At 36.3% G+C, this 27921-nt stretch overlaps 1 protein-coding gene across 4 annotated transcripts; it reads right to left on the bottom strand.

The window, feature by feature from the left end:
- Positions 1-117: 117 nt before the first annotated feature.
- Positions 118-26242, bottom strand: specc1lb (sperm antigen with calponin homology and coiled-coil domains 1-like b). Of its 4 annotated transcripts, none has more exons than XM_042747533.1 (16): positions 26058-26242; positions 19977-20157; positions 19684-19831; positions 17874-19528; positions 16782-16989; positions 16241-16314; positions 15978-16153; positions 15694-15857; positions 15279-15394; positions 12703-12781; positions 12322-12411; positions 11185-11350; positions 9747-9849; positions 2318-2434; positions 2059-2118; positions 118-716 (listed from the first exon to the last, which is right to left on the bottom strand). In XM_042747533.1, the coding sequence occupies exons 2-16, from the start codon at positions 20118-20120 to the stop codon at positions 627-629; spliced, it is 3390 nt and encodes a 1129-aa protein (XP_042603467.1). In that variant the 5' UTR covers positions 20121-20157; positions 26058-26242; the 3' UTR covers positions 118-626. The 4 variants fall into 4 exon arrangements, with proteins under 4 accessions (XP_042603467.1, XP_042603466.1, XP_042603464.1 ...); XM_042747532.1 differs by lacking the exon at positions 26058-26242 and adding an exon at positions 20440-21439 and having other exon boundaries at positions 12322-12408; XM_042747530.1 differs by lacking the exon at positions 26058-26242 and adding an exon at positions 20440-21436.
- Positions 26243-27921: the final 1679 nt, after the last annotated feature.

Below are 27921 nucleotides of genomic sequence, written 5' to 3'. Positions count from 1 at the left end.
TTTTGGTGAGTGATTTAATGCTAAATTTCTCGAAATCTTTTCTGATGAAGAAACAAACTCATCTTCATCTTGGATGGCCTGAGGATGAATAAATTTTATTTTAGGGAGAACTATTCCTTTAAGGAGCCCTGTCTTTTTTTATTTGAAAAAAAAAAAAGTTTTAAATACATTAAACGAGTCAGATTTAAGCTTATTCAGGCTAAAGAAAACGAAGCCTGTTGTGGCGTCACTCTTTGGAATAAATACTGATAATCTAAGACCAATACTGGCATACAGAGGGCATCCTTATGACAAAACTACAAAACAAGGCAACTTTCAAAGGCAATCGTATTCAGAGATACACATTTTTGTTGCTCGGTCGGCACAATACACTTTAATTAGTGTTGCAATGTTCTTAAAGGAAGTTTGCTGGCTCATGATCCCACCGACTTCGCACTTCTCTTCAAAAGCACTGCTGTTCAGAGAAGCTTAGTAGGATCTGGCCTGCTTCAGCAGCTATACAGGATTCTGGGAACACACTGGAGGAAACAGTAAGGCCTCCATTCGCAGCTAAGGCATTTGGGAAATTTGTAGCATCTTGGCCACAGCGAGGAAGGTGAACCGACTGCAGCCATTCAAGAAGATTCTCAGGTCTCGAAATACTTATAGATGGCCGTCACGTAGGTCATGACACTCTGCCAGTCGGGTCTTTCTGTGTGCACCATTTCACCAATGTCCTGTCAGACAGAGAGAATGAGTCAGATGTGGGAAGGCAAGAGGAATTGGTCAGAAAAAAGGATGTTTGTGTCAACCTTTATGACGTTGTGTGCTATGTTGCACAACTGTCTTGCCTCAGCTCGTTGAGCAAAGAGCAAACAACACAACTGTTACAGCAACACTAGAAGTCATGGTTTTACTGCAATCAGCTTTATAAAGGCATTACATTAAATACTGCTGCCTCTTTTCAAAACAAGGAACATATTTTCTCCACTAAAACTGCTAAATAATGCGATTTTACTACACTATCTAAGTATTTGGTTCATTCTTTGTACAGTTTGTGTTTTACCACATGACATGATTTTTTAACATTGCAACAAGACGAAACAACAAAGGCTTGTCTTAAGATAATTTTATCAGCTAATATTTATAGAATGAATGGTAATGGAATGCAGTATGACAGAGTGGAAGGACTTTCTTTAAAAAAAAAAAATCATAAGAACAAAAACATGCATTTTAACAACATGCCTAAAAGGTTAAATTAGCTGTAATTAAACAGGATACGTCAAGATAAACCTTAAAAGATAATAAATTAGGTGAAACACTGATGATTCATCGTTGAATGTTTCTCAGTTTAAGATGTTATGTCAGGAATGTGAAGTCATAGCTAGTTGCATTAATGTTTTACAGCTGCAAGTAGCATTTACTAACAGGGTAGAGAGCAAAATTAGGAAATTATCTACTAATGTTGAGGGAAATTTAAAACAAAATAAGATTTATTCAATAGATATCAAGAGATTGTACATCATACTGAGATATCATAGATGTTTAACATAATTTCATTAGGAAATATAAAAAGGCATGGATAAAACATGCCTCCTCTGACAGGAAAGTTCTTAAAATGGATTTAAAAAAAAAGCTCAGCAAGGCTGCATTTATTTGATTAAAATACAGTAAAAACAGTAATACTGTGAAATATTATAACAATTTAAATGATCTGTTTTTTATTTTAATATATTTTTAAATCAAATGTATTCATGTTATGGCAAAGCTGAATTTTTGTCACATGATTTGATCCTTCAGATAATTATTCTAATATGCTGATTTTTTTTTTATCAATAGTTGTGTTGCTTCATATTTTAATGGAAACTGTAATGCATTTTTTCCACGATTCTTCAATGAACAAAAAGCTCAGCTGAACTGCATTTATTATCTTTTGTGACATTATAAATGTCTTTATTGTCACCTTTGATTTATTTAATGCATCCTTGCTTGAATGAAAGAGTTCATTTTTAATTAGGTTCTGAGGCACTGTAATACGATGTATATGTTAATTAGCTGTGATGTTCATATAAAACTCACCAGTGTTGATTTAATTCCCACACTTTCTGCTGCCTGGAAGGCCAAAGTGAAATTTCGCCTCTGCAAAACATAAGCAAGAAGAACTGATGTCAACAAATGAATGGAATTATATGCAAGTCTTCTCTAAAATGTTTTATTGTGCCAACTGATATATACTAACTGATCAGTGAATTCAGATAAACTGGGCCAAATTTTCAGTCAAATTAAAAATTGTCCAATTTACCTGAATTCACCCTGTTTGTGTGTTGAGTGTACAGACCTTGTCCTGGTTGTTAAGTTCGTGGTAGGGGATATGTGCCGGCAGATAGGTGTGAAGTATGGCACAGAAAGCCATCCCATCATTCCAGCTGCTGCTGAAGTTGGTGATGTCAATGTTCTGTGTGTGTGTGTGTGTGTGGAGGGGGAGAAAAAAGATCAATAATTACAATTTCAGTAGATGAACTGAGGGAATTGGGTGGGTGATTCAGAGGGACTGATAAAGCAGTGAATCTTTCTGTGCCCCTGTGACATTATGGTTGTAGTTAAGAGCCACAGCTGTAAATCTCAACAGAAATAATGTCTTTTTTCAGTGTTTACAGAAACGTTGGAACGTTGCTTTTCATTCATCTTATTTGGAGATACTTAAAGTGTATGTTGACCATAAACCTTGCTATATACGTTACATTACATGCAAGCATTACATTGTTTGCTTAGTAAATATTTTGCCTATTTAGTGCTTTTAGCCACAGATAAGCTCATTTTACAGAGCATGAACACGATACAATATTTAGCAAAATTCTGCTCATAATCAGTAATGAAAATGTGAAAAATGTCAGATTCTGTGTAGACTTGCATACATTAAAATGTGGGTTAGAAACCCTTTGTAAGTAACAATCGTTTCAAAAATAACATGTTTATAATAAGCTCTCCATTACCTAGAACTTGAAGGATGAGATGTATTCTGGGTAAACTTTTGCGCAACCAACTATTTTCTCATGCACTTCCACAAAATGAGATCGAATTGAACTTTAATGCTGTTCTGAGAGCAGCGGTCACCTACTTTTGCTTACGGACAGTCTCACCTCATGCTGGTGTTTGTTCAAAAGCCTTGCTTATCTGTATCAACATACTTCACACATGCTTCAATCCATACACGGAAGTAGCCATCTGACTCAGTGCGGGCCATTTATGGTTTTGTTGTGTCCAGGAAAGAGGGTTTGCATTCATTAATGCCAACGGAATGCCCTCCTTCTCAGAACTACAGCTTTCACGTGTCGCATTTGCACATATACATTACCATTCAAAAGTGTGATGTCAGTATGTACAAATTAATACTTTTATTCATCAAGGATGAATTAAAAGAAATAGTAAACACTTTATATTGTTACAAAAATATATTTCAATAAAATCCTGTTCTTCAAAAGAATCCTGGGGAAAAAAAAGTTATCATGGTTTCCACAAACAAAAGAATTCAGCTGAATTTCTGACATTGATAATAATAATAAATGTTTCATGAGCACAAAATCAGAATATTAGAATGATTTCTGAAGGATCAGGTGACATTTAAAGGGATAGTTCACTAAAAAATTCTAACTGTGTCATTAATTACTCACCCTTGTGTCGTTCCAAACCCGTAAGGCCTTTGTTCATCTTCGGAACACAAATTAAGATATTTTTGATGAAATCCGAGAGCTCTCTGACCCTGCATAGGCAGCAATGCAACTGACATGTTTGGATTTTATCAAAAATATCTTAAGATAAACAAATGTCTTGCGTGTTTGGAACGACATGAGGGTGAGTAATTAATGACAGATTTTTCATTTTTGGTGAACTATCCCTTTAAGACAGGAGTAATGATGCTGAAAAGTTAGCTTGCCATTGCATAAATAAATTACATTTAAAAATATAATCAGAGAACCATTAGCAATCTTTCAGATTATGCTATCACCGACTTCTTCTAGCAAAAAGATTTGAAAGAAAGAGTAACAGCCTTTATCAGATGTGGCAGGCCAGTGTAAACGTGCAAAGTGACGGCGTAAATTGGCAGAGCTTTGTGGCAACCCACAGAGAGTGGTGTGAAAGGAAGTGATGAGCTCATCAGAGTGGGCACAGCAGCAGGGGATGGAGAGGCAGCAACAGACCCAGGTCTGTGGGGCACCAAAGTGGTCTCACACTGATAATGATGCCCTGTTTTCATCAAGAGATCTGTGCTAGCACACTGACCACTGACTGTGCACTGTGGTAGTGCTTTTTGTAGTAAATGTCCCCAAAAAGCATCAGTGTAATTTAGCCACACTTTAACGTGTATGAATGTCATTGTAATTATGTAACAAAATATCAACCCAAGTGGCAAATGTTTTTGAAAAAAAAAAAAAACCTTGGCACAAATATGTGTTAATTTACCATAAAAGTAAAAATAAAGTTTGTTAACATTAGTTGTATTAGGTATCATGACAATTACTACTATGAACTGTACTTTTACCACATTTATTAATCAGGTTAATATTTGTTTAAAAGCGTCTATTGTTTATAAATAATTTATGTTGGTTCATTAGAAATTAAGGTTGATTTATACAATTTTAAAATTGTTCACTACCATTAAAAAGTGTGGGGTCAGTAAGACTATTTTAAATAAAGAAATTCATTTTATTCAACAAGGTCACTTTAAATAAATTAATGAAAAGTTACAGTAAGTGTCTTTACCATCACTTTTGATAAATTTTTATTTAAAGTGTCCTAGCTGAATCTTATGTCAAAAAAATCAATCAATCTATTTTAAATAAATACCGGTCTTTTGTGCTTTCTATTCATTAAGTATTCTGAAAAAATAAATAAATAAATAATTTATATATATATATATATATATATATATATATATATATATATATATATATATATATATATATATATATATATATATACACACACATCACAGATTCCACAAAAATAAGCAGCAGCAAACTTTTTCAACATAATAATATAAGAAGAAGAAATATTTCTTGAGAACTGAATCAGCATATAAGAATGATTTCTAAAGGATCATGTGACACTGAAGACTGGAGTATTGGCTTTTGGAAAAATCAGTTTTGCCCTCACAGCAATAAATTGCATTTTAAAATAAATCGTTTTTTTTTTTAAATTATAATAAATATTTCACAATATGGCTATTTTATTGTATTTTTATCAAATAAACGCAGCCTTGGAGCATGAGAAAGTTATTGATACCAAACAAATTAATAAATTAAATGTTAAAATTTAAGACAAACATGACATGGCCATGAAATAAAATAAAATACAATTTTAAGATAAAATTATAAAATAAAGTTTAAAACGTCAATTTTGTTTTTACTTCAACTGTAAATTCTTTAAATAGCATTCATTGTCATTTCATTCTTCACCAGCTAGTTTAGTCCACAACCCTCCCTTACAATTCAGTGCACAAACTCCAGCCATGTTGTCTACAGCCAAACAAACGTCAGCACAACAGAACCGTGTGAAGAGAAGGGTACGAAGACATCGAGACGTGCTCCCCGTGTCCTCTCTCATTTGTGTGCCTGTGTTCAAAGTGAGAGGCTAATGAAAAGAGGTTTTGTGTGCAAAAAAAAAAACAGGAAGGCCCAGGGGAGAGAGCATTAAGCTAATCACATTGAAAACTGAGAAACAGAGGCCTGCTCGCCGCAAAAAGTGCACTCCAAGTAAAGCCAGGCCACTTGTAATGAACACATTAGAGTTGCAGTGAAAAATTGGCTTTCATCCACTGGTGTTTATTGGTTTTTATCCACTGGTGGCAAGTTTATATAGCACATTTCATACACGATTGTAATTCAAAGTGCTTCACATAAAAGGAAGTAATATAATCATTAAAAAAAAAATCACAACAATAAAACAAGGAATTTGTAATTTTTTTTAATTATTTAAAAAATGTATTTAAATTGAATTTAAAACAGTTAAAAATAGAAAATGATTTTACATAAAATATAGTACAATCAGTTTGGACGTAGCATAGTGCTCATTCAATAAATGCACAGCTGAAGAGATGAGTTTTGAGTCTGAATTTAAATGTGACCATTACAATAGTCCAGCCTGCTGGTGATAAAGGCATGAACAAGTTTCTCCAAGTCTTCACTGGAAACAAAACATTTAATTCTTGCAATGTTTTTGAGATTATATCATGCTGATGTACTACTTTGACATGGCTATTGAAACTAAGGTCTGTCTCCATAATCACACCAAGATTCTTGACTTGATCTTTAGTTGTTAGACCCCTACAGTCAAGGTATCCATTCACCTTGAGAACTTCATCTTTGTTTCCAAGTGCAATGACTTCAGTTATCTCCTTGTTTAACTGAAGAAAGTTCTGACACATCCAACTGTTAATTTCATCAGTGCATTGGCAGAGGGAGTCAATGGGGCTGTAGTCATTTGGAGATAAGGCTAGGTAAATCTGGATATCATCTGCATAACTGTGATAGACAATTTGATTCTTATTATTTGACTTGTGGGAGCATATACATTCTAAACAAGAGCGGTGCAAGAATTGAGCCTTGTGGGACTCCGCATGTCATGGATGCCCACTTATAGACTTATGCTCTCCTATACTCACATAATAACCTCAATTATTATGTTATGTTATCATATGTTATGATCGACAGTGTCAAACACAGCTAAGATCTAGTAGTACCAGCACTGATATTTTGCCAGAATCAGAATTAAAACAAATACCATTTATTATCTTAATGTTCTGTGCTTTGATGCGGTTGAAAACCAGATTGAAAATTGTCAAGATATCATTTGAGTTTAAGTAGTTGTTCAGCTGATTAAAAACTACCTTTTCAATAATCTTGCCTAAAAAGGGAAGATTTGATATTAGTCTATAGTTGCTCAATATGGTGTTAGCAAGATTGCTCTTTTTCAGAAGGGGTTTAACAACTGCAGTTTTCAGGGAGTTTGGAAAAGTCCCAGAAAGAAGTGAGGCATTCACCACTTCTAAGAGATCTGCTTCTAAACAGTGGAAAATGTGTCAAGATAGCAGGTTGACGATTTAAGGTGCTGTACTATTTCTTCCATAATTGTACTATCATTTGCTTCAAAAACAGACATAGAAACCTTTTTTTTTTAGATTGCCGTCAAATCTGTCCGACCTTTGCATAACTTGAGGATGTGCTAATCGCCTTTCTGATATTATTGATCTTCTCAGAAGAGGAGGAAGCAAACTCATTGCATTTGCTGTCGGAGAGCATTTCACTGGGAATCTGACTTGGGGGCTTGTTAGTCTCTCAACAGTAGCAAAAAGTGCAAGTGTTGTTTAAGTTACTTTTTATAAGGTTTGAGAAAAAGGTCTGTCTAGCTGTGGCTGGTTCCACATTGAAAGCATGAAGGCTGTCTTTATAGATGCTATAGTGAATTTCAAGTTTTATTTTCCGCCACATCCTCTCAGCTTTTCTGCATTGCCTTTTTTATACCCCATACTGCTGTTGCTTTTCTCCAAGGTGTTTTTAACTGCCAGTCTTTTTGCTGACTTTCATAGGAGCAATATCATCAATAACATTCTTAACTTTTGAGTTAAAGGAATCAAGGAGAAGATCAACAGAGTCTGCAGAAATGCTTGGTTTTAGAGATATAGCCTCCATAAATAGCACACTAGTGTTCTCGTTAATGCATCTCTCTCTGACAGAGACAGATCTAGATTCAGTGGTAGCAGAGATCAATATATCAAAGAAAATACAGAAGTGATCTGATGGTGTTAAATCCTTAATAACAATGGACGAAATGTTTAGACCTCTACTGATGCGTAAATCTAGAGTGTGTCCTCGACTGTGTGTGGATCCATGCACATGCTGAATAAGGTCAAAAGTGTTTAAAACGGTTATAATTTCTTTTGTAGTTTTGATTTCTGCATTATCTATGTGAATATTAAAATCCCCTGCAATAGCAAAACAATCAAACTCTGAGGAAATCATTGATAACATGTCTGTGAACTCTTCAGCAAAGGCTGGAGAGTATTTTGGAGGCCTTTAAATAATGATAAACAGAATGCGTGGAGCACCTTTCAGCACAATACCTAGATATTCAAAAGACAAGTACTGACCAAATGACACTTGCTTGGATTGATAGACATCTTTAAATAGAGCATCTTTAACATATTACTGAGATTACCATCATCACGCGCACACTGAGAGACTAACAAAGATGCAGAGAGAAAAGACGTGACAGAGACGGTGGGGTTATGAGAATGTGGTGTCAAAATGACAAAAGAACTACCAAAACTAAAAGTGGGAAAAATGTATTTGCCCAGAGGTGATTTGACATTTCAGAATCTATGAAATGAAAAAGAAAAACAACTTTAAATCACAAGGTGCTCAAAATCACAAATCTGTGTCCACAAGGGTTCTATGCTCTGATTGGCTGGATGTTTTCTGTTTGTGACATGGGGCAGGAGAAATGTAGCACACTTCCTGTCTTGAGGGAAACCATGGTAACATCATGGTCCAAAACCCTCTCTGAATGGTAAACATTTTATATTCTTCACGGCAGAAGAGTAATTGCGATAGAAGGTGAATCTGTAAATTATGCATGGTCACGTTCCATTTAAAAAGCAAACGCACCGAAACGCTGATAACGGTGAAATTGCCCAACTGAATTTACAGATTTTAAGCTACACTGAAATAAATAATGTTTCTATTGTTTAACAAGATGAGGTGGAGACCACATTCAAAATCTAATTTAAACCTGGTAATAAACAGGTTTCAAAAATTATAACATGGAAAAGAAGGTCAGAATGAATAATAATAAAAAAAATATTTCTCTCTATATATATACTGTACATAATAAAATGAATGAATTATACACACACAAACAAACACACACACATACATATATACATATATATATAAATGTATTTATATTTTTTAAAATCTGGTAATAAACAGTTTTTGAAAAATGTAACACGGGAAAGAAGGTCAGAACGAATAATAAAAAAGATTTTTTACATGCTCTCTCTCTATATATACAATAAAATTAATGAATAATATTTATATATATTTTTAAATGTATTTATTTATATTTTTTGAAATACATTAATCTCAATAAGGCTGCATTTGTTTGAAAATACAATAAAAACAGTAATATTGTAAAATGTTACAATTTTAAATTACCACTTTCAATTGTAATATATTTTAAAAATGAAAACATTTTAGCAGTTTTTACTCTAGTCTTCAGTGTCACATGATCTTTCAGAAATCATTCTACTATGCAGATTTGGTGGTCAAGAAAATTCCTTTTTATCATCAATGTTGCAAACAGATGTGCTGCTTAATATTATTGTTGAAACTGTGATACATCTTTTCAGGACTCTTTGAAGAACAGAAAGTAGTTACTTGTGTGTGCATGTGAGTTTTAATTTTAATTTTATTGTTTTTATTTAAAGATTAAAAAATGTGAAGTTTGAAGTAATCTGTTTTTAACTACCTCACAGGTCAGGGGTCCATATATCATTTAATATTTTGAACAATAATTAATATCATGGACAATATTATAAATGCAGATGTTTATTTTTTCAATAAAATGTCTAATATTTGCCTAATAGGACCACATAAAAAAGCTACAATTGGCTGATATCAGCATGGTAATCAATATATACGGCACATGACTATTAATCACAAGTGACTGAAATAAAGGTAGATATAAAATAAATTTAAAAAAGCATGTACCTGATAACCCTCAGTCTTCTTCTGGCACCACCTGAGCAGAGCATTCCTCTTGGATCCTCCATATTCCCTGGCTAACGCAGACAGAGGGTCCTTCCGTTCCTCTCTGGAGAAACATCAATCACTTTAACAACACAATTCCTTTGTATTGGATTCAACTTTAATAGCAAAAACCATCCTTCATTTTTTGAGCGGAAATTCTACCAAGATGCAATGACATGATAGATGCACCAGCTTTAAGATCTTTCTGACACTGCCACTGTAACAATTTATAAATCGATCATTGATTCTGTATTGTAAAAATAGATCATCCTACACAGGAAAGTACGGAAGAAGATTAGGGACAAGCAATAATGAAAAAATGATACCATCTTGAGATCAAAGTTGTTACATTTCGAGAAAGAAATTGTAAAATTTTAAGAAATAACTCTTAAAAAAAAGTCTAAATACAATGTTGAGAATTGCAGATGCAGTTTGACACTCTCCAACGAGATGAAATGAACCTGACACAAGTGTGTTTATTCTCTGCTTTTTTTCTCGAAATATAACAAGTTTTATCTTGAAATTAAAATACTTTTTCTTGTAATTTAACAAGTTTATTCTCAACATTTTATTTCAACTTTTTTTTTTTTCAAAATTTAATGACTTTAACGTTGAGATGGTTTTATTTTTTTATTATTGCTTGGCCCTAATCCTCTTGCCTAGAAAAGTCAACTCACTCCACTGAAGAGTATAATTATTTAAAAAAAATTAATAATTGGCAAACTGAAAGTGTCCCATTGATATACAACCTGTAATGCTGGTTAAAAATAACAACAAAAAATTATATATAAAAATATATATATATATATATATATATATATATATATATATATATATATATATATATATAAAAAATAACAATAATGCTAGACATTTATTTCTAATATAATATTTATTTATTGTTGTTGTCCATATTTTGTTTTTTAGATTATATTATGTTCTACATTATTTTGAATGCTTAACAATTAAAAAAAAATCCCTGTGCATAAATTTCCAGTTTCATCCGCCAGCACTTGAGTAAACCAGCTACTATCAGAAGTTGGTTCCAGCTGGATTTTTCCAGCAAGGAAGTCAATGCTACGACCAGAAGGAAATGCACTGATAATAAAGGAAAGTGCAGAATGATTCATCTTCCTCCAATGGCCTATTCAAAAGCCACATTGGCCCCACGGTCAGGTTTCAGGACAGGCAAATGAGTGACATCCATTATCAAAACACTGAACTGTCAACACCGCAGCGAACAGACAGAGACAGAGATAGAGTGTGAAACATAGAGACATCAAGCAAACCTAACAGAGAAAAAGAGTCTTCTAGAAAGTAAACAAAAGAAGAGCCAGAGCAGAGATGAACTTAAAAGATATGGAGGCAAACAGAAAAACAAGGAAGGTCCGCCGCTTACCGTAAACGTCCTCGTGTGGTAGGCGTGACGGAGGCGGTTGGTGAGGAGGAGTTGGATGACAGAGAAAGCTGGGGAGAAGATGAGCCTAGCGCGATGATTGACGATGGTGTTGATGCGTCTGTTACCGACAAGTCTCTCTTTAACTCTTCACTGCTCCTACGAGAAACTGACAAGTAGAGGATGCATGGACATTACAAAATCAGTGTGCTGTTAAAGGAACAGTTCACCCAGAAATGAACATCTGCTGAAAATGTATTTACCCTCAGGCCATCCAGTTTGTTTTTTCATAAAAACAGATTTGGAGAAATTTTGCAGTATATCACTTGCTCACCATCGGATCCTCTGCAGTGAATGGGTGCCATTAGAATGAGAGTCAAAACAGCTGATAAAACATCACAATAATCCATAAGCAATCCACATGACTCAACATCCTGTGAAATAAAAAACTGCATGTTTGTAAGAAACTCATCCAGGTGATTTAGCTTTAAACCGTCACTTCTCGACAAAATACGAGTCTTCTATATATAATAATGCTTCCTCCAGCGGAAAAGTCATCTTGTCTGAATCAGGAGAGAAATATACACAGATCAAGCACAGTTTCCTTTCGAATAGAGTACAAAACCATTCTGAACAAATGTGTTGGTGGATTGTAATGTGGTAGGACAACAGGAGATGGACTTTTTGACTACAGGAAGCATTATTATGAATTATGGACAGGTAATTAGCCCAGAACTGACGGTTTAACGTTTAAGCACCTTGATGGATTTGTTTCTTACAAACTTGCAGCTTTCCGCTTTATAAGGCTTGAAGTGATGGAGTGGTGTGGTTTACTTGTGGATTATTGTGATGTTTTTACCAGCTATTTGAACTTTTATTCTCACGGCACCCATTCACTGCAGAGGATCCTTTGGAGATCGAGTGATGTAATGCTAAATTTCTCCAAATCTATTCTGATGAAGAAACAAACTCATCTACATCTTACCTGCCCTGAGGGTGAGTACATTTTCAGCAAATTTTCATTTTGGGCAGAACCATTCCTTTGATGTCACAACACACAATGGCTATTTGAATAACTGTATAGGTGAGTTTTTGACTGTAGCTGGTGCAGAACAGTACTCTAAATAGGTTTAAAGGTACCTGATATAGACTTAGTCGAGTCTATGTTTGTCACCCTCTGAAGGCTGCAGCTGGGGCGCGTTACAGGTGAGGTCCGGAGGAGGTGGTCTGCTATTGAATTACATAAAAACACACATACAATCATGACAGAGAATAACAGGCTTTATGTGGCATGACTAAGCTTGTGCTCTTCTAAAATAAATATTCTACTTCCTTCTCAAGGCCTGGCACAAAATCTCAGTGGTCATTAACTGCAAATGTTAAGCCTGAGGGAAGCGGTACAGCACGATTACACATGACATTTAACTCTGAGTTCGCCTCTGGATAACTAGATCAAACCGGTGTGAGGGAAGACCAAAAGATCAAGGAGTTAGATTTCAAGTGTGACTAACGTCAGCCCACCTGGTATGCTCAGGTCCGTGTAACTTGCTCTCTTGTCCAGCATTGATGACAGAGGTTTGGCTGGGCTGATGGTGTGCCTCTGTAAAGTACAGAAAAAAACATACAGGTGGTCAAAACAGGGCTGGGCAATACAGCTAAAATTAATAACACATTTTGTATATATTTAGCCTTTTTTAAATTAATTGCTCTGAGGTAACCTTCATTTCAACCAAACCATTTTTGCCAAGCAGATTAAAAACAATCAGAAAAAATCTAGGGAATTTTTTTTCAAAAAAACTGTCACTAAATTAAGAATTATATTTAATAATTCTCATAATTATGCACCAATACCGTTTGTTTTATTTATATACTATTATAGTATTAGTAGGTTTTATTGCAGCTTTTAAATAGCTTTTATTTTGAGATTATAATATTTTCAGTTTTTATTTTAATTTCAGTTTTGGTGTTTGTATTTTTTGTTATTTTAGTAGTTTAGCCTTGTAATATTTTAATTTTGCTTTATTTTATTTCAGTTTTAATAATTTCATTATTTTATGATATCTATCTATCTATCTATCTATCTATCTATATCAATATACACACACATACACATATACACACACATATATATATATATATATAAAAATATACTTTTTTTTTTTTATTAAATACATTATGGTTTTATATATTTTTAAGTTATATTATTTTATTATAACTTTGTTTAAGTAATACACAGTAAGAAATACATTTAATTTAATTCTAAAAAATGAAAATACTAGACGGGGACTTTTTTGTCCACGGAAACATTTATAAATGATGAAGCAAGCAATTTTTAACACAATTTTCAGTTTTTAAGCAACTCTCTAAAATAGAAAGTTTGATTCAAAGAAAAGAATCAAACTTGATGATGCAAAAGCTGTTTTTGTTACTTTTTCAATTTCTCTATTCAGAATTCACGAGACAAGTAAAGATTGCGAGACTAGTCTTATGACGGTGTGTAGGCATTAAAACCAGTATTGTGTTGTATGCTCTATTTTATATCACCAGCAAATTAATTTAGAATATATCATAAATATACAATATAATATATATTCGGCCGTAGTTCACAGCACAACTTGTATAAAAAATTATGTTAGAGCACAGGTGATAAACACAGGTGTAAATTGTTAATGTGTTTAAAACACTCTTTTTTCATAGCCTAAATGGATAAACACTACTGTCCTGGCTCAGAAAAACTGTTGGTAATTACCATTTCTAAAAAAAAATTAAAGGATCTCTCTTGCCAAATAACTCAATTTCACAAATAATCATGCTTAAGCAAGAACATATAGGCTGTCTGCAAGAACAACATTATGGCTTTATGTAACACAACTGACTAAATATCAAAAAACAGTGAAGTTACAACAATACATATAGCAATAAAACAATATTTTAGCCGTAGCACCATGACACTAGGGGTGCTGTGGGTAATTGCAAGGCGTTATTCAAAAGCCCACAATGAGAGTCTACAATATTCTGGTCCTCTGATTTAGATCCCATCCTTCAGTGCCAGTCAATGGGATAAAATTGGATGCTCAAATGTGAACCACCTCCTCAACATGCAGCATGATTTTATGACCATACCACATTATGTTCTGAACAACCAGCAATAATAAACTCAAATCCACCACAAATATACTACAAGATCTCCGCGCCTTGCATAAGTTTCGAACTCAAAGTGCGTCAAACTGCCTCATTTTTTTTTCTTTCCTTACAAAAACATCCTGTTTTGGCATATTTTGAGAAGACTTGCATGACCTATTCAAAAACAGCAACACGGCAAAGGACATCCGTGGAGGACAGAGGGAGAGAACAAGAATGAAAGCCCCACTCCACTCCACACACAGCAAGTCTGGAGATCTCATCTGACAGACAGGGGTGTTAGGTCAGAAAATCCCAATAGAGAAGAATGCAGACATCTGCTAGAGTGATCAGAGAGACCCATCTAGCAAATTCAGTTTTTACTTTTATGATGCGTTTTTACAATGGCTTTAGATGTATTCAGTCATATTTATGACAAATACACTACCAAAAGTTACTTCAAAGTTTTGTCAGTATGATTCTGTACAATTTTTTAATACTTTTATTCAGCAAGGATGTATTAGACTGATCAAATGCATCATTAAAGGCATTTTAAATAATAATGATAATAAAATATAAAAAAAAATCAAATAAATCCTGTTATTTTTAACTTTCTATTCATCAAAGAATCCAGAAAAAAGTATTGCAGCAAATCAGCATATTCTTTCAAAAACATTATAAAATCTTACTGACCCACACATTTGAACGGTAGTGTCACTATTTTAAGTATTTTGTTTTTGCAATGATGTCAAACTTATTTGTTATGAATTATTACTACATAATATGTGTTTGTCTTTGTTAACATTAGTTAATGCACTGTGAACTAACATGAACTAACAACTGTATTTTTATTAACTAACATTAACAAAGATGTATAAATACTGTAATAAATGTATTGTTCATGTTAGTTAATACATTAACTAATGTTAACAACTGAAAAATTGTAAAGTGTAACTGTTAATTCTAATTATTTGTACCTGCATAGGAGAGACAGCAGCGGCTGGAGGGGTTTTGATGGGACTGGGACTGAGGGGCGTTCTGGAAATAGCGGCAGCAACAGCAACAGCAGCGGCAGGACTGGCTGAAACAGGACCTGTATATAGAGAAACAGATGGACAAACAGACAGTTTATATGACTTATAAAAAGGTTTTACATATTTGCATACCAACATATCAGATTGCTAATTTGTCATTTAAATCATGTTTTTAATTTGTAGTACACTTAGTTGCAGTGTAAACCCCTTGGGGACACTTACAGCAAAATGGCCCAATTGTCCTTGTGAGTTTCGAACAACCTACAACATTCTAGCAGCCAGAATAGATTTATAAACACCAGGACACAACACCCTAAATGTGAGCATGTATCTTCATAAATCTGCACAATTTATGAACCTTGTGAGGCGCTGTCGAAGCTCTTGATGAGTGTTTTGACAGTGGGTGAAGGTTCAGAGGAAGTGGAGGAACGTCGGCTCAGGCCCATCCCCTGCCTCAGCGCAGCCAAGTCTCTTTCTACTGCGTTCATATAATTATACACACGGCCACGCTCCTCTTCCTGCCTGTAATGCAAGACACACACTGACAAACAAATCTCCAGCATATGCAAATATTTGCACATACAAAAACAATCACACATCCCTGTTGTCACAACACATTGCATTGTACATTACATCTCTTACTTTCTGCTATTTAGCTCATCCAGCTCTTTGTTCATCTTCTCATTTTTCTCTTGTGCTTCCTGCAGGCGGCGCCGCAGGTCTCCGATCTCCTCCTGAGCTTCTGTCTTGATGTCGTTGGCGATGATGACAGCTGTTTGCAGATCAGCTTGGAACTGACGCCACTCGGCTGATTCCTCCTGTGAGTGACAGGTGTCAGTTGGAAAAATTAATCAATCAATAAATGGTTTAATGATAAATAAAACGAATAAAAATTGAAAATTTACCCGCAATTTACGGTGAAGAACCTTAATCTCCTTCTCCATGTCATATTTCTGATCATGAAGCTTTTTGATGGAATCTAAAGTGAAAAAAAAAATGACAGAAATAAATATAGGTTTATAAAGAAAGTTCAAATATTATTAATGTGTTGCTGAAAGTTAATTTTAATCAAATACCTAATTTTTATAGATTTAATCTTTTCATTCTGATAAAATGTATGCAAGTAAAATGTAAGTAAAATGATCAAATACTTGCATTAAAAATGAAAGCTAAAGAAATAATGTCTGTCTATTGTCTGCTCAATGACGCCTCTATGTGGACAGAAGGATGAATAACCACAAGATAATGAAAACAAACATTTGGTCATCAACACCAAATTTGTTTGTTACATATGCATAGATATATTTATGCCAATCTGCCTATATACACACACACACACACACACACACACACACACACACACTCACACACATATGTGTGTGTGTGTACTGTATGTTTGTGTCAATTAAATATAGAGCTTAGTGACCATTTTGTCGCATCACTTACTCTCCAGGTCAGAAATGATGAGGTTGTCATGAAGCTTGACAGCACGATGCTGCTCGACTTCATCCTCCAGCTCAAAGATGGTCTCCTTCATGTCAGCGATCTCTGTGTCCTTCTCCTCCAGCTCAGAGCACTGCTGCTCCAGGAGCCGCTTCTGCTCTCCTAACTGTGCCTGGACATCGTCACGAAACGCTCGGAACTCACCCTCCAGCTTTAGCAAACACAAAGATACACATTACATATTAGTAGGGATACATGTTGGAAAATGTACAGCACACAACTACTACTTAACCTGGAGCTTCAATATCTGTGCTTTAAGCATAAGCTAATGCTACAACCTGTTAAAAACAACGCAATGCCAGGCAATTATTATATGTCTGCGAGGAATTCTGAGTGGTTGTTAGCATGTTGCTACTAGGAACTGGCTGTTCAAAATCTGTTCAGAAAGCATAAGTTGGGAACTCTTGTTTGACTTTCAAGAAGTTGAAAACTACATATTACTTATGCTAATGCCTGTTCAAAACTTGATATCACAATGCCATGATGTTCTGGGTGGTTGCAAGGCATTGCTGTTGTTGTTGTTAGGTATTCCGATCACGTTACTAGGGAACTAGATGTTCAATATCAATACTCAAAACAAATGTCGGGAACACTTGAACTTTCATTTCATCCAGCTACATAGCTAATATGCTAAAGCTAATACTATGATAAGGCATGATGAAGGCTGACACGAAAGAGAAGAAATTGTTGAATAAAGTTGTAGTTTTTTTTATTTTCTTTGCACACATAAATATACTTGTAGCTTCATAAAATTAAGGTTGAACAACTGATGTCACATTTTAACGATGTCCTTATTACCTTTCTGGACCTTGAACATGTCCATTGCGTTGCTGTCTGGGAGGATCAGAAAGCTCTCGAATTTCATCAAAAAATATCTTAATTTGTGTTCTGAAGATGAACGAAGGTCTTATGGGTTTGGAACGACATGAAAGTGAGTAATTAATGACAGAATTTGAATTTTGGGTGAGCTATCGCTTTAAATCATCTCAAGATAATCAAAGGTATGAGTTATCGGAGTGTGTTTGTAAGTTTCACCTTGCTAATTGCCTCTTGGAGCTGGGCAGCTTCACTGCGCGTGTGCCCCAGTTCTTCTTGTAACTGAGCTGCTTTGGCCTCTGCTCGCTCTTTGTCTAATCTCTCGCTGTCCAGCAGGTGGCGTATGTCTGTCTTATCCCCTGCATTGTGGATGGAGAGGAGCTGGGCCACTCTCTGCCTCTCTTGCTCAAGTTGGATTCTGCAGCGATTCAACTCCACCTGCTCCCCTTCGGACACCACCCTCAGCGCTTCCAACTCCGCTTTAGCGACTGCCCTTTCCCTCCGCTCCATTTCCACAGCTCTCTCCGCCACATGGACACGCTCCTTCAATGCCGCCATCAGGCCTTGGGCTTCTGCGTTCTCCTGTTCTGCCATCTTGAGTGCACTGCTTAGCTGTTGCTGAACGCCAAGCAGCTGCTCCCGCTCAAAATGCGAGCCCTCATTCAGCTCGGCGTAGCACCTTTCCAGCTCCACGTATCGGCCGCTTTTGGCATCTTCATCATCCTTGGCGTAGGCCACCCGATGCTCATCAAGAAGGCCTCGGAAGTAGTCCAGTTGTCTTCCGTACAGTTCCAGACGCTCCCCTTGTTGACAGATGGAATCGACCAGAATGCTACGCTCCTCACCTAGGCGTTCATTCTCTGTGGTCAGCTCTTGCGTGATCTGCTGCAGGTCAGCAAGCTCCTGCAGAGTGGCCTGGAGTTCTTCTGCTGTGCTGTGCTGGTTCTCCTCCATTTGATGGATGCGCTCAGTCAGGCAGGCCACGGAAACCTCACTGGTGTTCCCGCTGCTGCCCCTGCGGGAATGTTCCCGGCTCGGTGGCCCTCCTTCTGATTCAGAAGAGGATCCACAACCTGAGGGCGCATCCAGAGCATCATCGCTGGAGGTGATCGGCTGGTAGGCCTCACTGCACTCACTGTCCAGTGCATCAGAAGAGCCTACACGTCTCGTTTCTGAAAGCAGGTCCTCGGTAGAGCCTTGGGCAGAGCCTTCTGCAGAAGATGCATGCATACCACCCCCGCTGTTTTCGCTGTGACCTCCACTGCCTCCACCAGATACAGGCTCAGGACTAAAGGATGGGCAGTGCAGAGCTTTGTCAGGGCTGTCTAGACGTTGCTCCAGAGAGAAGCCGAGAGCATTGAGGCGATCTTTCAGCATCCGGTTTTCACTCTTCAGCATATTTAACTCATCAAGGATGCCCTGGTTCTGGTCTTGAAGGAGGAGCAGAGTGGACTCCACATCTGTGGCACTGATCACAGAAGAAATCTCTTTCTCCTGAGGCTGCTTGGTCTCTTGAGATGCTTGTTCTGCATCAGGGGCCTCAAGCTCTTCTTTCGGACCAAGCTGGGCTCTCATACCTCTAAGTTCAGAGCGGAGATGGAGGATCTCCAGGTCTTTGCTTTTGGCTAAGCCCAGCAGGTCCTTCACTTGGCACTCCAGCACTGCTTTCTGGCTCCTCTGGCTGTCTGAGCGTGATTTGCTCAGCTGAGAATCAGTCTCAGCTACGGTACGGCATCGCGATCGCTTCTGAGGCATGGCATCGGTGGGTCCGGCAAGCTTTTTGGCAACACTAGTTCTGGAACGTTCTCGCAAGTTTTCTCGGGTCGTGCCTGGATCCTTGACTGTGGATGACAAGGCACGCCTTCCTGAAAGACCTACAGGAGAAAGAAATGGGTATAAGCAGAAATATTTCCATAACCAAATAACTGTTATGGATATTTCAGTAGCTGTGGGCTTCAAAGTATTTTTTACAACAAACAAAACACTCCCCCTTAAACATCTTCAGAACCAAGGCAATGCTTAGTGTTACCTGAACTGGTCTTGGACCTGGTCTCAGTGCTGCTGGTGTTCTGAGAGGAGTTTCCTCTCTTGTTTCTAGCAGTAGTGTTACTGTTGCTAACAGATACTGGTCCACTTCCTGCACTCACCGCTGGGAGATCATCATTGCTCTTTGCCTGTTTAGCATGCAAAACATTAAGTTAATGATCTGCTACAGACAAATCACAATACAACACAAAGCTAAATTCTTAGCTGGCACTTGGTTCAACATATTCATAATGATTAAATACAAATTTTTCAGCTTCCTCCATATTAAACAGTTACCTTAGACAATGGAGCTGAACTCTGGGTTTTGTTCGTCATCTTGCCACCTGTGCCCATATTACGATTTCCCTCAGGTCTGCCTGGGGCTTTAGTGCCCGCTGAGGTCCTGGAGGTGGCGGCCGTGGGCTTGGTCGCCTTTTTCATGCTTGGCTCCAGGTTCCTGATACATTTACAGCGTAATCTATAAGAATGAAAACGGCCAATGAGACATTTGGACACATTACACACATTTAAGTGGACCAACAAAAAAAATGCAGTTAATACTGAATGACAATTTCAGATAGCCCACTCCTTCAGAAAATACAGAACAGTTTCTGAACAGAATGGCATGCAGTTCTAAGTAAACCCAGCCGTAGAAAAACTGCATCTCAATGACATCGCTACCAAATTTTTTTTCTTTAAACCTATCGTTTTGTCCTGTAGCATTCAATCATGCAGAGCTTTAATCGAAAAATCTCATTACCTTAATCCAGCACTGGTTATTTTCCTCGGGGAACACATTGTGTACAAGTCTATGTTTTTGCTTGGAGACAGTCGGAATGTAACATTACGGTCCCCGAGGGCTCTATTTATGCAGCTTCACACACACTGTAAACTCAGACACTTTAGGAGAAAACAGTCATTGGCCAGTGTTTGAATGCACACAAGACTGTGTGATTGGAGGAGGGTCAGAAGAGGATGGAACTGCCTTTCTTATCACATCATCATGGGTGGAGGCCAAGCCCGTTGGAAGAGCTGACCAACTGCGTCTAGCCTTAAAAGGCTTTGAAAGTCCAGAGCAGCAGCACTAGGCCTGAGGCTAGAAAAAACACCACATCTATACGTAGTACAGAGGGGAAAAAAGAAGCTGTTTGAAAAATGAAATTGTTTTTGTGGGTATGAACATGTTTCACTCCAACTGTAAAGTCAAAGGGGCTAAAAAATGTATATGTATGTATAATATGTATATTATATATTATGACTTTATATAAATAAAGATTCTTGAATTCATTTTTATCTTATGTCTATATCTGTAAAAACACTATAGCCCATCTGTAAGAGTTATGTAGATATGAAAATCGTATTATAAGAAGAAGTCTTGAAGAGAGATCTGTGCAAGTATAAGTGTGCTGAGATGTTGATGTAACTACTAGAAATCAAAAACCAGGACTTCACAGCGATGCTCATGCAGCTAGTGAACTCTGACCTTTTTCTTGCCCTTATGTGGTCTCTCTTTGCACATTGAAACTATGGCGATTTGGATACTTTGATGGCAAACAGATGAGGCATGCCCAGACAGACACAAGCCTGAACACCCCTATTTTTCCCGCTAGCCTTTTAAGTTGATATGCTTGAACAGGAGTCAAAACAAAAAGCACCACACCCAACTGCAGACCACAACTCACAGTCCTGATATTTAAAGGGATACTCCACCCCAAAATGAAATTTTTGTCATTAATCACTCAGGAGTATTCTGAAGATGACTTTCATACCTTTTATGGACCTTGACACTGTGACACGAACTGAGCTTTTATGGGTTTACGACATGGGGGTAAGTGATTAATGACAAAATTTTCATTTTGGGGTGGAGTATCCCTTTAATGAAAGAATATGAAGCCAAACCTGATGGTATTGTAAAATGTAACCATCTTTAAATTTAATGAATTATGTGCTGAAAATAAACACAAATTGTAATAATATTTCACAATATTACTGTTTTTTCTGTATTTTTGATCAAATAAATGCAGGCTTGATGAGCAAAAACATTAAAAATAGTAATGTTTCCAAACTTTTGGTCTGTACTGTATATATATATATATATACACACACATATACATATATGTACATACACATTTATTGCGAATTTTGGATGCAATTAATCGTGATAAATCAATTTGACTTTCTTACTTCTGTGGAACATTAAAAATGGCATTTTGAAAACTGTGATGTTTTTTGGCCATACAATGGAAATCAAATGGTAGCGAAATGGTTTGGTTACCAGCGTTCCTCAAAATATCTTCTTTTGTGTTCCACTGAAAAAAGAAAGTCATATGGATTGGGAATGCCATAAGGGTGAGTAAATGATGACAGAATTTAAATTTTTGGGTGCACTATCACTTTAACAAGCATTAGCAATGAAGCTGAGCATTACGATCATTTTCTTCAAGCGCATCTCGGAAACTGTAAAATCTTAAAAAGTTATTTGACAAACCCTGAGGGAAAAGAAAGACACTATGCAGTAAAATTCTTCAGCTGAGCAGAGTTAACTGCCCACTTTAGAGGTCACTGCAGGCAACTTTCTGTCAAACCCAAAACATTCCATCCAAACTTTGATTTTAGTGCTCGATATGCAAACAGCTACCAGGCATTTGCACAAATCTGAGTGCACTGAACCGCAGTGCCACAACACTTCAACACACTTCTAAAAATTATTCAAAAACACAGAGCCTCAAACATGAGGGAGCACACAAGCAAATTCATATCAGGTAACAGGACAAACTCAATGATCGCCAGTGGATTCTGAGCTCAGAGCGCAAACTCGAGTCTTTAAAATGAAAACAATATTGAATATTTCAGGTTACAACATCCTGACATGTATCACACATGCACTCTAGGACTCCACAAAGAAGTTATAGAAAAAAGGATGCTTTCAAAGCTTTTAAGAACAGGGTGGTTTTGTCTTTCAAGTCATTTCAGACTATTCCAAGAACTTGCATGTCTTTCAATGTCTCTTGAGGTCAAGGGTCATTCCAGGTACATAATGAAGCCTCTCTAGCACCTGTTCAGGCGACGGTCTTCAACACAGATGTCCAAACAAAATCAGACACAGGCAGACAGAACACATTAAAACAAACGTTTTCAAAATATATCAAAATTCAAAAAAATTTAAACATTCCAAAACTACACTTTTCTTTAAGGCCCATTCATACCAAGAACATTAACTATAATGATAACTAAAACGTTTTCATTATCACTCTAATCCTCTACCAAAACTAGAACGTTAACGACACAGAGGAACAATACCATGGAATCTCTTTCCGTACGTTTTATAAATGATAAAATCTTGGCAACCAATCATAATCCATTTGACTTGATTTTTTTAGGACATAACTGAAACTATGTTTCACACAACCAAATGCCATACAGAAATCCGCCCCTGTTTTATGGCCCATTGGCATGGACTTTAATGTAGATATCACTTTAGTTATCGTTCTTGGTACGAATGGGCCTTTAGACGTAATGGCCATGTTTACATTTCTTCCTGTGTGGTCAATTTGCCTCTGGAAGCGACAGTGTGTGATGATGCTTTGAATGTGTGCAAGATGGTGGAAAGTCATTTGGTCCTTGTGTATGCAGGACGAGAAAATGTATCCAATGCTGTGGGTAAGAAAAATAAATGGACCCTTCTCTTTGCGAAACATGAAAGAAATGTGCGAAAAGAAGCATAGAAGCTAACAATCCTTAAAAACCCAGAGTGGTGCACTCAAGAAAAACAGATGTTGTTTTGTCGAGGGAGATCCATGTGGTAAAAACATTGATCTGTTACCTCCCGGTCCGACAGGAAAGCCACAGTGAAGTTCAGACTTTTTTCCCCCAACGTTAAAAGAAAATCAACCACATGGGGAATAATACAAACCTTTTGAAAAATAAAAACAAGAAGAAATTCTCTTGAGAGGGGATCCAAGAACGATTGAACAATCCAGGAATCTCTAAACGGTGACCGCAGTCCTGACCTTCTGACGCTCAGCCTGAACAAACCGTTTGATATGCAAAACAGGTGAGACGGCCCTGTGGAGTTCAAGGGATTCGATTTCTTCACCGCATCTCAACACAAGCCTATGAATTCAGTGTTTGGATTATTCTTCGGGATATTTCAGCCACACGTCTAATGGAAATTCCTCACAGACCTGACACAGCAGCCGCTTGTTAATTGAGCATCAGTTTGAAGGCTGCTAGGAGGAATGTGTTTGTTTGGATAGTTGATTACACACACACACACACACACTGAACAGTCTGCAATTATTACAGCAGGAGGCCTAAACTTGTAAATAAGCCTATAAAAAAATCCCAAAACTACTCATAGTGAGAAAACAGTACTTTTAAAGGTTGTTTCCATCGAGTGAGACATCGGTCCCAATCTCTGCCATGGGTCTGGGACATAAGAACCGTTACGCTACTAATAAGAGCTTCCATTCAATGAAATCATTCCTCTGAGAGCTGCTAATGTGCTCAAGCAAAGTGCAGTCTGATCAAGAGAGATACAACTGGGTCAGCGTCCACAGGACGTCCCACTGGGCACACAGGCACTCGTTTTCTTCCAAGTCTGTTGAAACCAATACAAATTCCTAATGAAGTGCTCAAAGGACAAAAACATATCAGAAAGATCGGCATACAGCAAGCAAAACAATACAGCATTTTTATTGTTTAAATGAGCCATTATAAAGGTTTCTTTGATGTTATAAATGATAAAACCGGTTTCACAACCCCCATTTCCAATACAGGATAAGTATTTTACAGTGTGCAAAAGAGGCTTTACATACTAGAATGTAAAGACTACTAGAATATAAAGCCTAGTGATTTTCAGCAAACAAAAATTTTAGCAACCAAAACCATTCAGCCAAAACAGAAGGAGAAAAATCATTTTTAAGTTTTGGCTGAAATAGGTTATTGACTGAAACTATTTCCAATAAAGTGTCTCAGCGGTTTGATTTCGATTTCTATGTTTTAGTAAAAAAAAAAATCATTTTGATGCATCACTAATAAAGACAAATGTTTTTTTTTTCTCTCTCTCTCTCTAGTATAACACACATTAATGAATCATTCACAATAAGTCCAGGAACATTTATGATGAAAGCAAACAGATCAGTTTCGATTTCATGTTGACTTTAAAGAAAAGAGGATTAGCAAAAGGCCACACAATTTGAAAGTTAAACTTGACACGCTAAATCTCAGCACTTAAAATGCACGACTAACCAATCACTGCTAAGCTTGGAAAGTGTCGAGTTCTGAATCCGAAAGCAATAAAAGTGACAGATGAACATGTTTCGGACCAAGAAAAATATTCCTCAGGTGTTGGTCACCTAAACAAGAAATTAAGAAAATTTTATACAGTACTTCACACAGCCCAATTCACAGAATAAGTTACTATTACAATAACATTTCCTCCTACTAAATTTATATTTATATATATTCCTACTGCAATCAATCTTTCATAACCAGCTATGAGGGTTTGTCATTATCCATATACTCTACCCTAAAGCACTCCCCAGAATGCTGTGGATGTCTGGAATGTGCTGCTGCCTGCTAGAATCAATTCAAACCAGCTCATCAAATGCCTTCATGAGAAAAAGCTATGGATGCCATAGACTCAGCAGAGCCTATTCCAAACAACAGTAAAGGAAATTCTCTTGCCATTAATGACACATTCTAGATTTATTGTTCTTAAATAATTACCATTATGATACAGTCTTCTTATTAACTGTATATATAGATAGTCTACATAAAATAATTTTGAGAAGTTAACTTCATGTGGTGTGACATGCTATACAATAATTATCTATTCATAAATCACATCAACATGACGACATTTACCAGAAGTCCTCTGATGTGGGACAGGCTCAAAATCACCACTTTAAGGGGAGGACAATCTGTTTAAAATTAGTTACTTTTCATGCTAAAAATACTAGTTTGTCAAACATATCTAATAGATCTCACTAGGGATTTATGCCTTTTAAGCTTAAAAAATAATAGTCATGGAAAACTAAAGTGCACCGTATTCATGAAATATGTCATGCATCTTAATTGAAACTGGCACAGCAGCCGTCATATCTTACATAATATACATAAAAGTTATTATGACTCATGACAAATGTAACATTATTTCCATCAAGACATAAACTTGTCATCAGTTAGTTATATAGTTGCAGTTTTCTTTGACATCAAACGAAGATTGATTCACTGTTGTGTATGATTTTTTTCATTTAGGAAAAAAGTTTGAAATGCTCCCGATGGGCCTATATTGCTCTTTACCGACAGAACGGACGACAATCGAGCTGGGACACAATTTAGAAGAAGAGGACAATGACTTAAATGACATTTTACCTTGAGTTCCTCGGAGACCTTCTTAGGATGTATCCGAATGGACGCAGGCTGGCGTCTTCATTACAGAAAAGAAAATAAACGCCTTGGTAGAGTAAAAAAGGCACGTCTTTTCGGTTCCCCGGCAGCGGAGAGATGCTCTTGTGTTTCCCAGTCCTCCCAGCAGAAACCGAGCGCGGTGTGAAGCAGGAAACTATATTAGGTCACGCCTGTTTTCAGTAAATTTTCATATTTTCAAAATAAAAGTCTTGGACAAACTTTGCTTTGGCCGAAGAATTTATTTTATACAGTGTTGTATAAACTGAAGTGTGAAAGAAACTGAAGAAACTTTAAACTCCAAAAATAATTGCTTTTTGTAGTAGTATGTTGTAGTGGCATAACACTTGAAAAAATCCGGGACACTAAAACAAAGGTTGCAGGACATTCCCAAATTTGGATGACCCAGATCAAAGGACTAGTATTCCAGTCTTCAAAAAAAATTGTTTACTCTGTCACTTTAAATGAAAAGCTTAGTTAAAGTTAATTAAAGACAAATAATCTCTTTCATCAAGACACTTCCCTAATGTGTGGTTGTAATTTAGAAACCACAAACTACACATCAAAGCATAAATCATAATTAAGCTCTGTCTGGCCTCAGTTAACACTGCTAAAGTCCGGCATCACTGTATTTTATATATAAAAAAACGAATATTGAATAAAGTGATACATGAATTTGCTCAAAGCTTTTATTTTCACAAACATGCATGTATTTTCTTTATGATGTCTGGCTTCACAAAAAGTAGCTATTTGCTTGACGTATGTGTCCTCTTTTCGGAGACGCGCACGGCCGCGCGCTTTGTAAAACTAGCCATGTAAAACAAGATACACAGACATATCGAAAGCAACTCGACTGTAACTCTTAAGTTTGTATATTATGTCCGAGGATCAGCAAAGCTAAATATTTTCCTCAAAATGTTCATCAAAACATATTCTGCAATCAGAGACAAAACCAGTGTGTCAAATATCTATATAATATATAAACATTCAAATAAATTAATGGATGAATGAATTGCGATTGCAGTTTTTTCAGCTCCATATTTTGTATTACCTACAACAAGCCTGTGTGACTTTGTTGAACTCATATTAGGTGAAATATGACATATGGTGTTCAATTTAATGAAGAACGGAACAAAGACAGGACAACAAAATTAATACTTTTATTTAGCAAATTCTTATTCACCAAAGAAATATTAAATTGACAAAAATGACATCAAAGACAATATGTGACCCTGGAGCACAAAACCAGTCATAAGTAGCACAGGTATATTTGTAGCAATAGCCAAAAATACATTGTATGGGTCAAAATTATCCATTTTTCTTTTATGCTAAAAATCATTAGGGTATTAAGTAAATATCATATTTAATGAAGATATTTTGTAAATTTCCTACTGTAAATATATCAAAACTTAATTTTTGATTAGTAATATGCATTGCCAAGGACTTCAATTGGACAACTTTAAATGTGATTTTCTCAGTATTTTTTATTTTTATTTTTTTTTGCAGATTCCAGATTTTCAAATAGTTGTATATCGGCCAAATATTATCCTATCCTAACAAACCATACATCAATGGAAAACTTATTTACTCAGCTTTTAGATGATGTGTTTCAAAAAATTTACCCTCATGACTGGTTTTGATCCAGGGTCACAAATTACAAAGGAGCAGCACAACTGTTCTCAGAATTGATAATAAGAAAAAAAATATTTCTTGAGCTCCAAATCATAATAACATAAACAATTCATAATAAACATTAAAAACATAAGACTGGAGAAATGACTGCTGAAAATTCAGCTTCACAGTAACAAAAAAAACTACAATATATAAAAAA

Source organism: Cyprinus carpio, chromosome B21, assembly GCF_018340385.1.
Source record: "Cyprinus carpio isolate SPL01 chromosome B21, ASM1834038v1, whole genome shotgun sequence".
Classification (NCBI taxonomy): Eukaryota; Metazoa; Chordata; class Actinopteri; order Cypriniformes; family Cyprinidae; genus Cyprinus; species Cyprinus carpio.
Note: the sequence above shows the minus strand (reverse complement) of the source record. Positions and strands in the feature narration are given on the sequence as shown.

Bases quoted from the DNA above. Each gene is read 5' to 3' on its own strand.
- specc1lb (XM_042747530.1), bottom strand. From the start codon at position 20,477: ATGTGTTCCCCGAGGAAAATAACCAGTGCTGGATTAAG. The intron at 12,782-15,278 runs GTACAAATAATT...TGTACTTTACAG, and splicing joins CTGCTGTCTCTCCTATGCAG to AGGCACACCATCAGCCCAGC. The intron at 717-2,058 runs GTGAGTTTTATA...TCTGTCTGACAG, and splicing joins TGGGAATTAAATCAACACTG to GACATTGGTGAAATGGTGCA.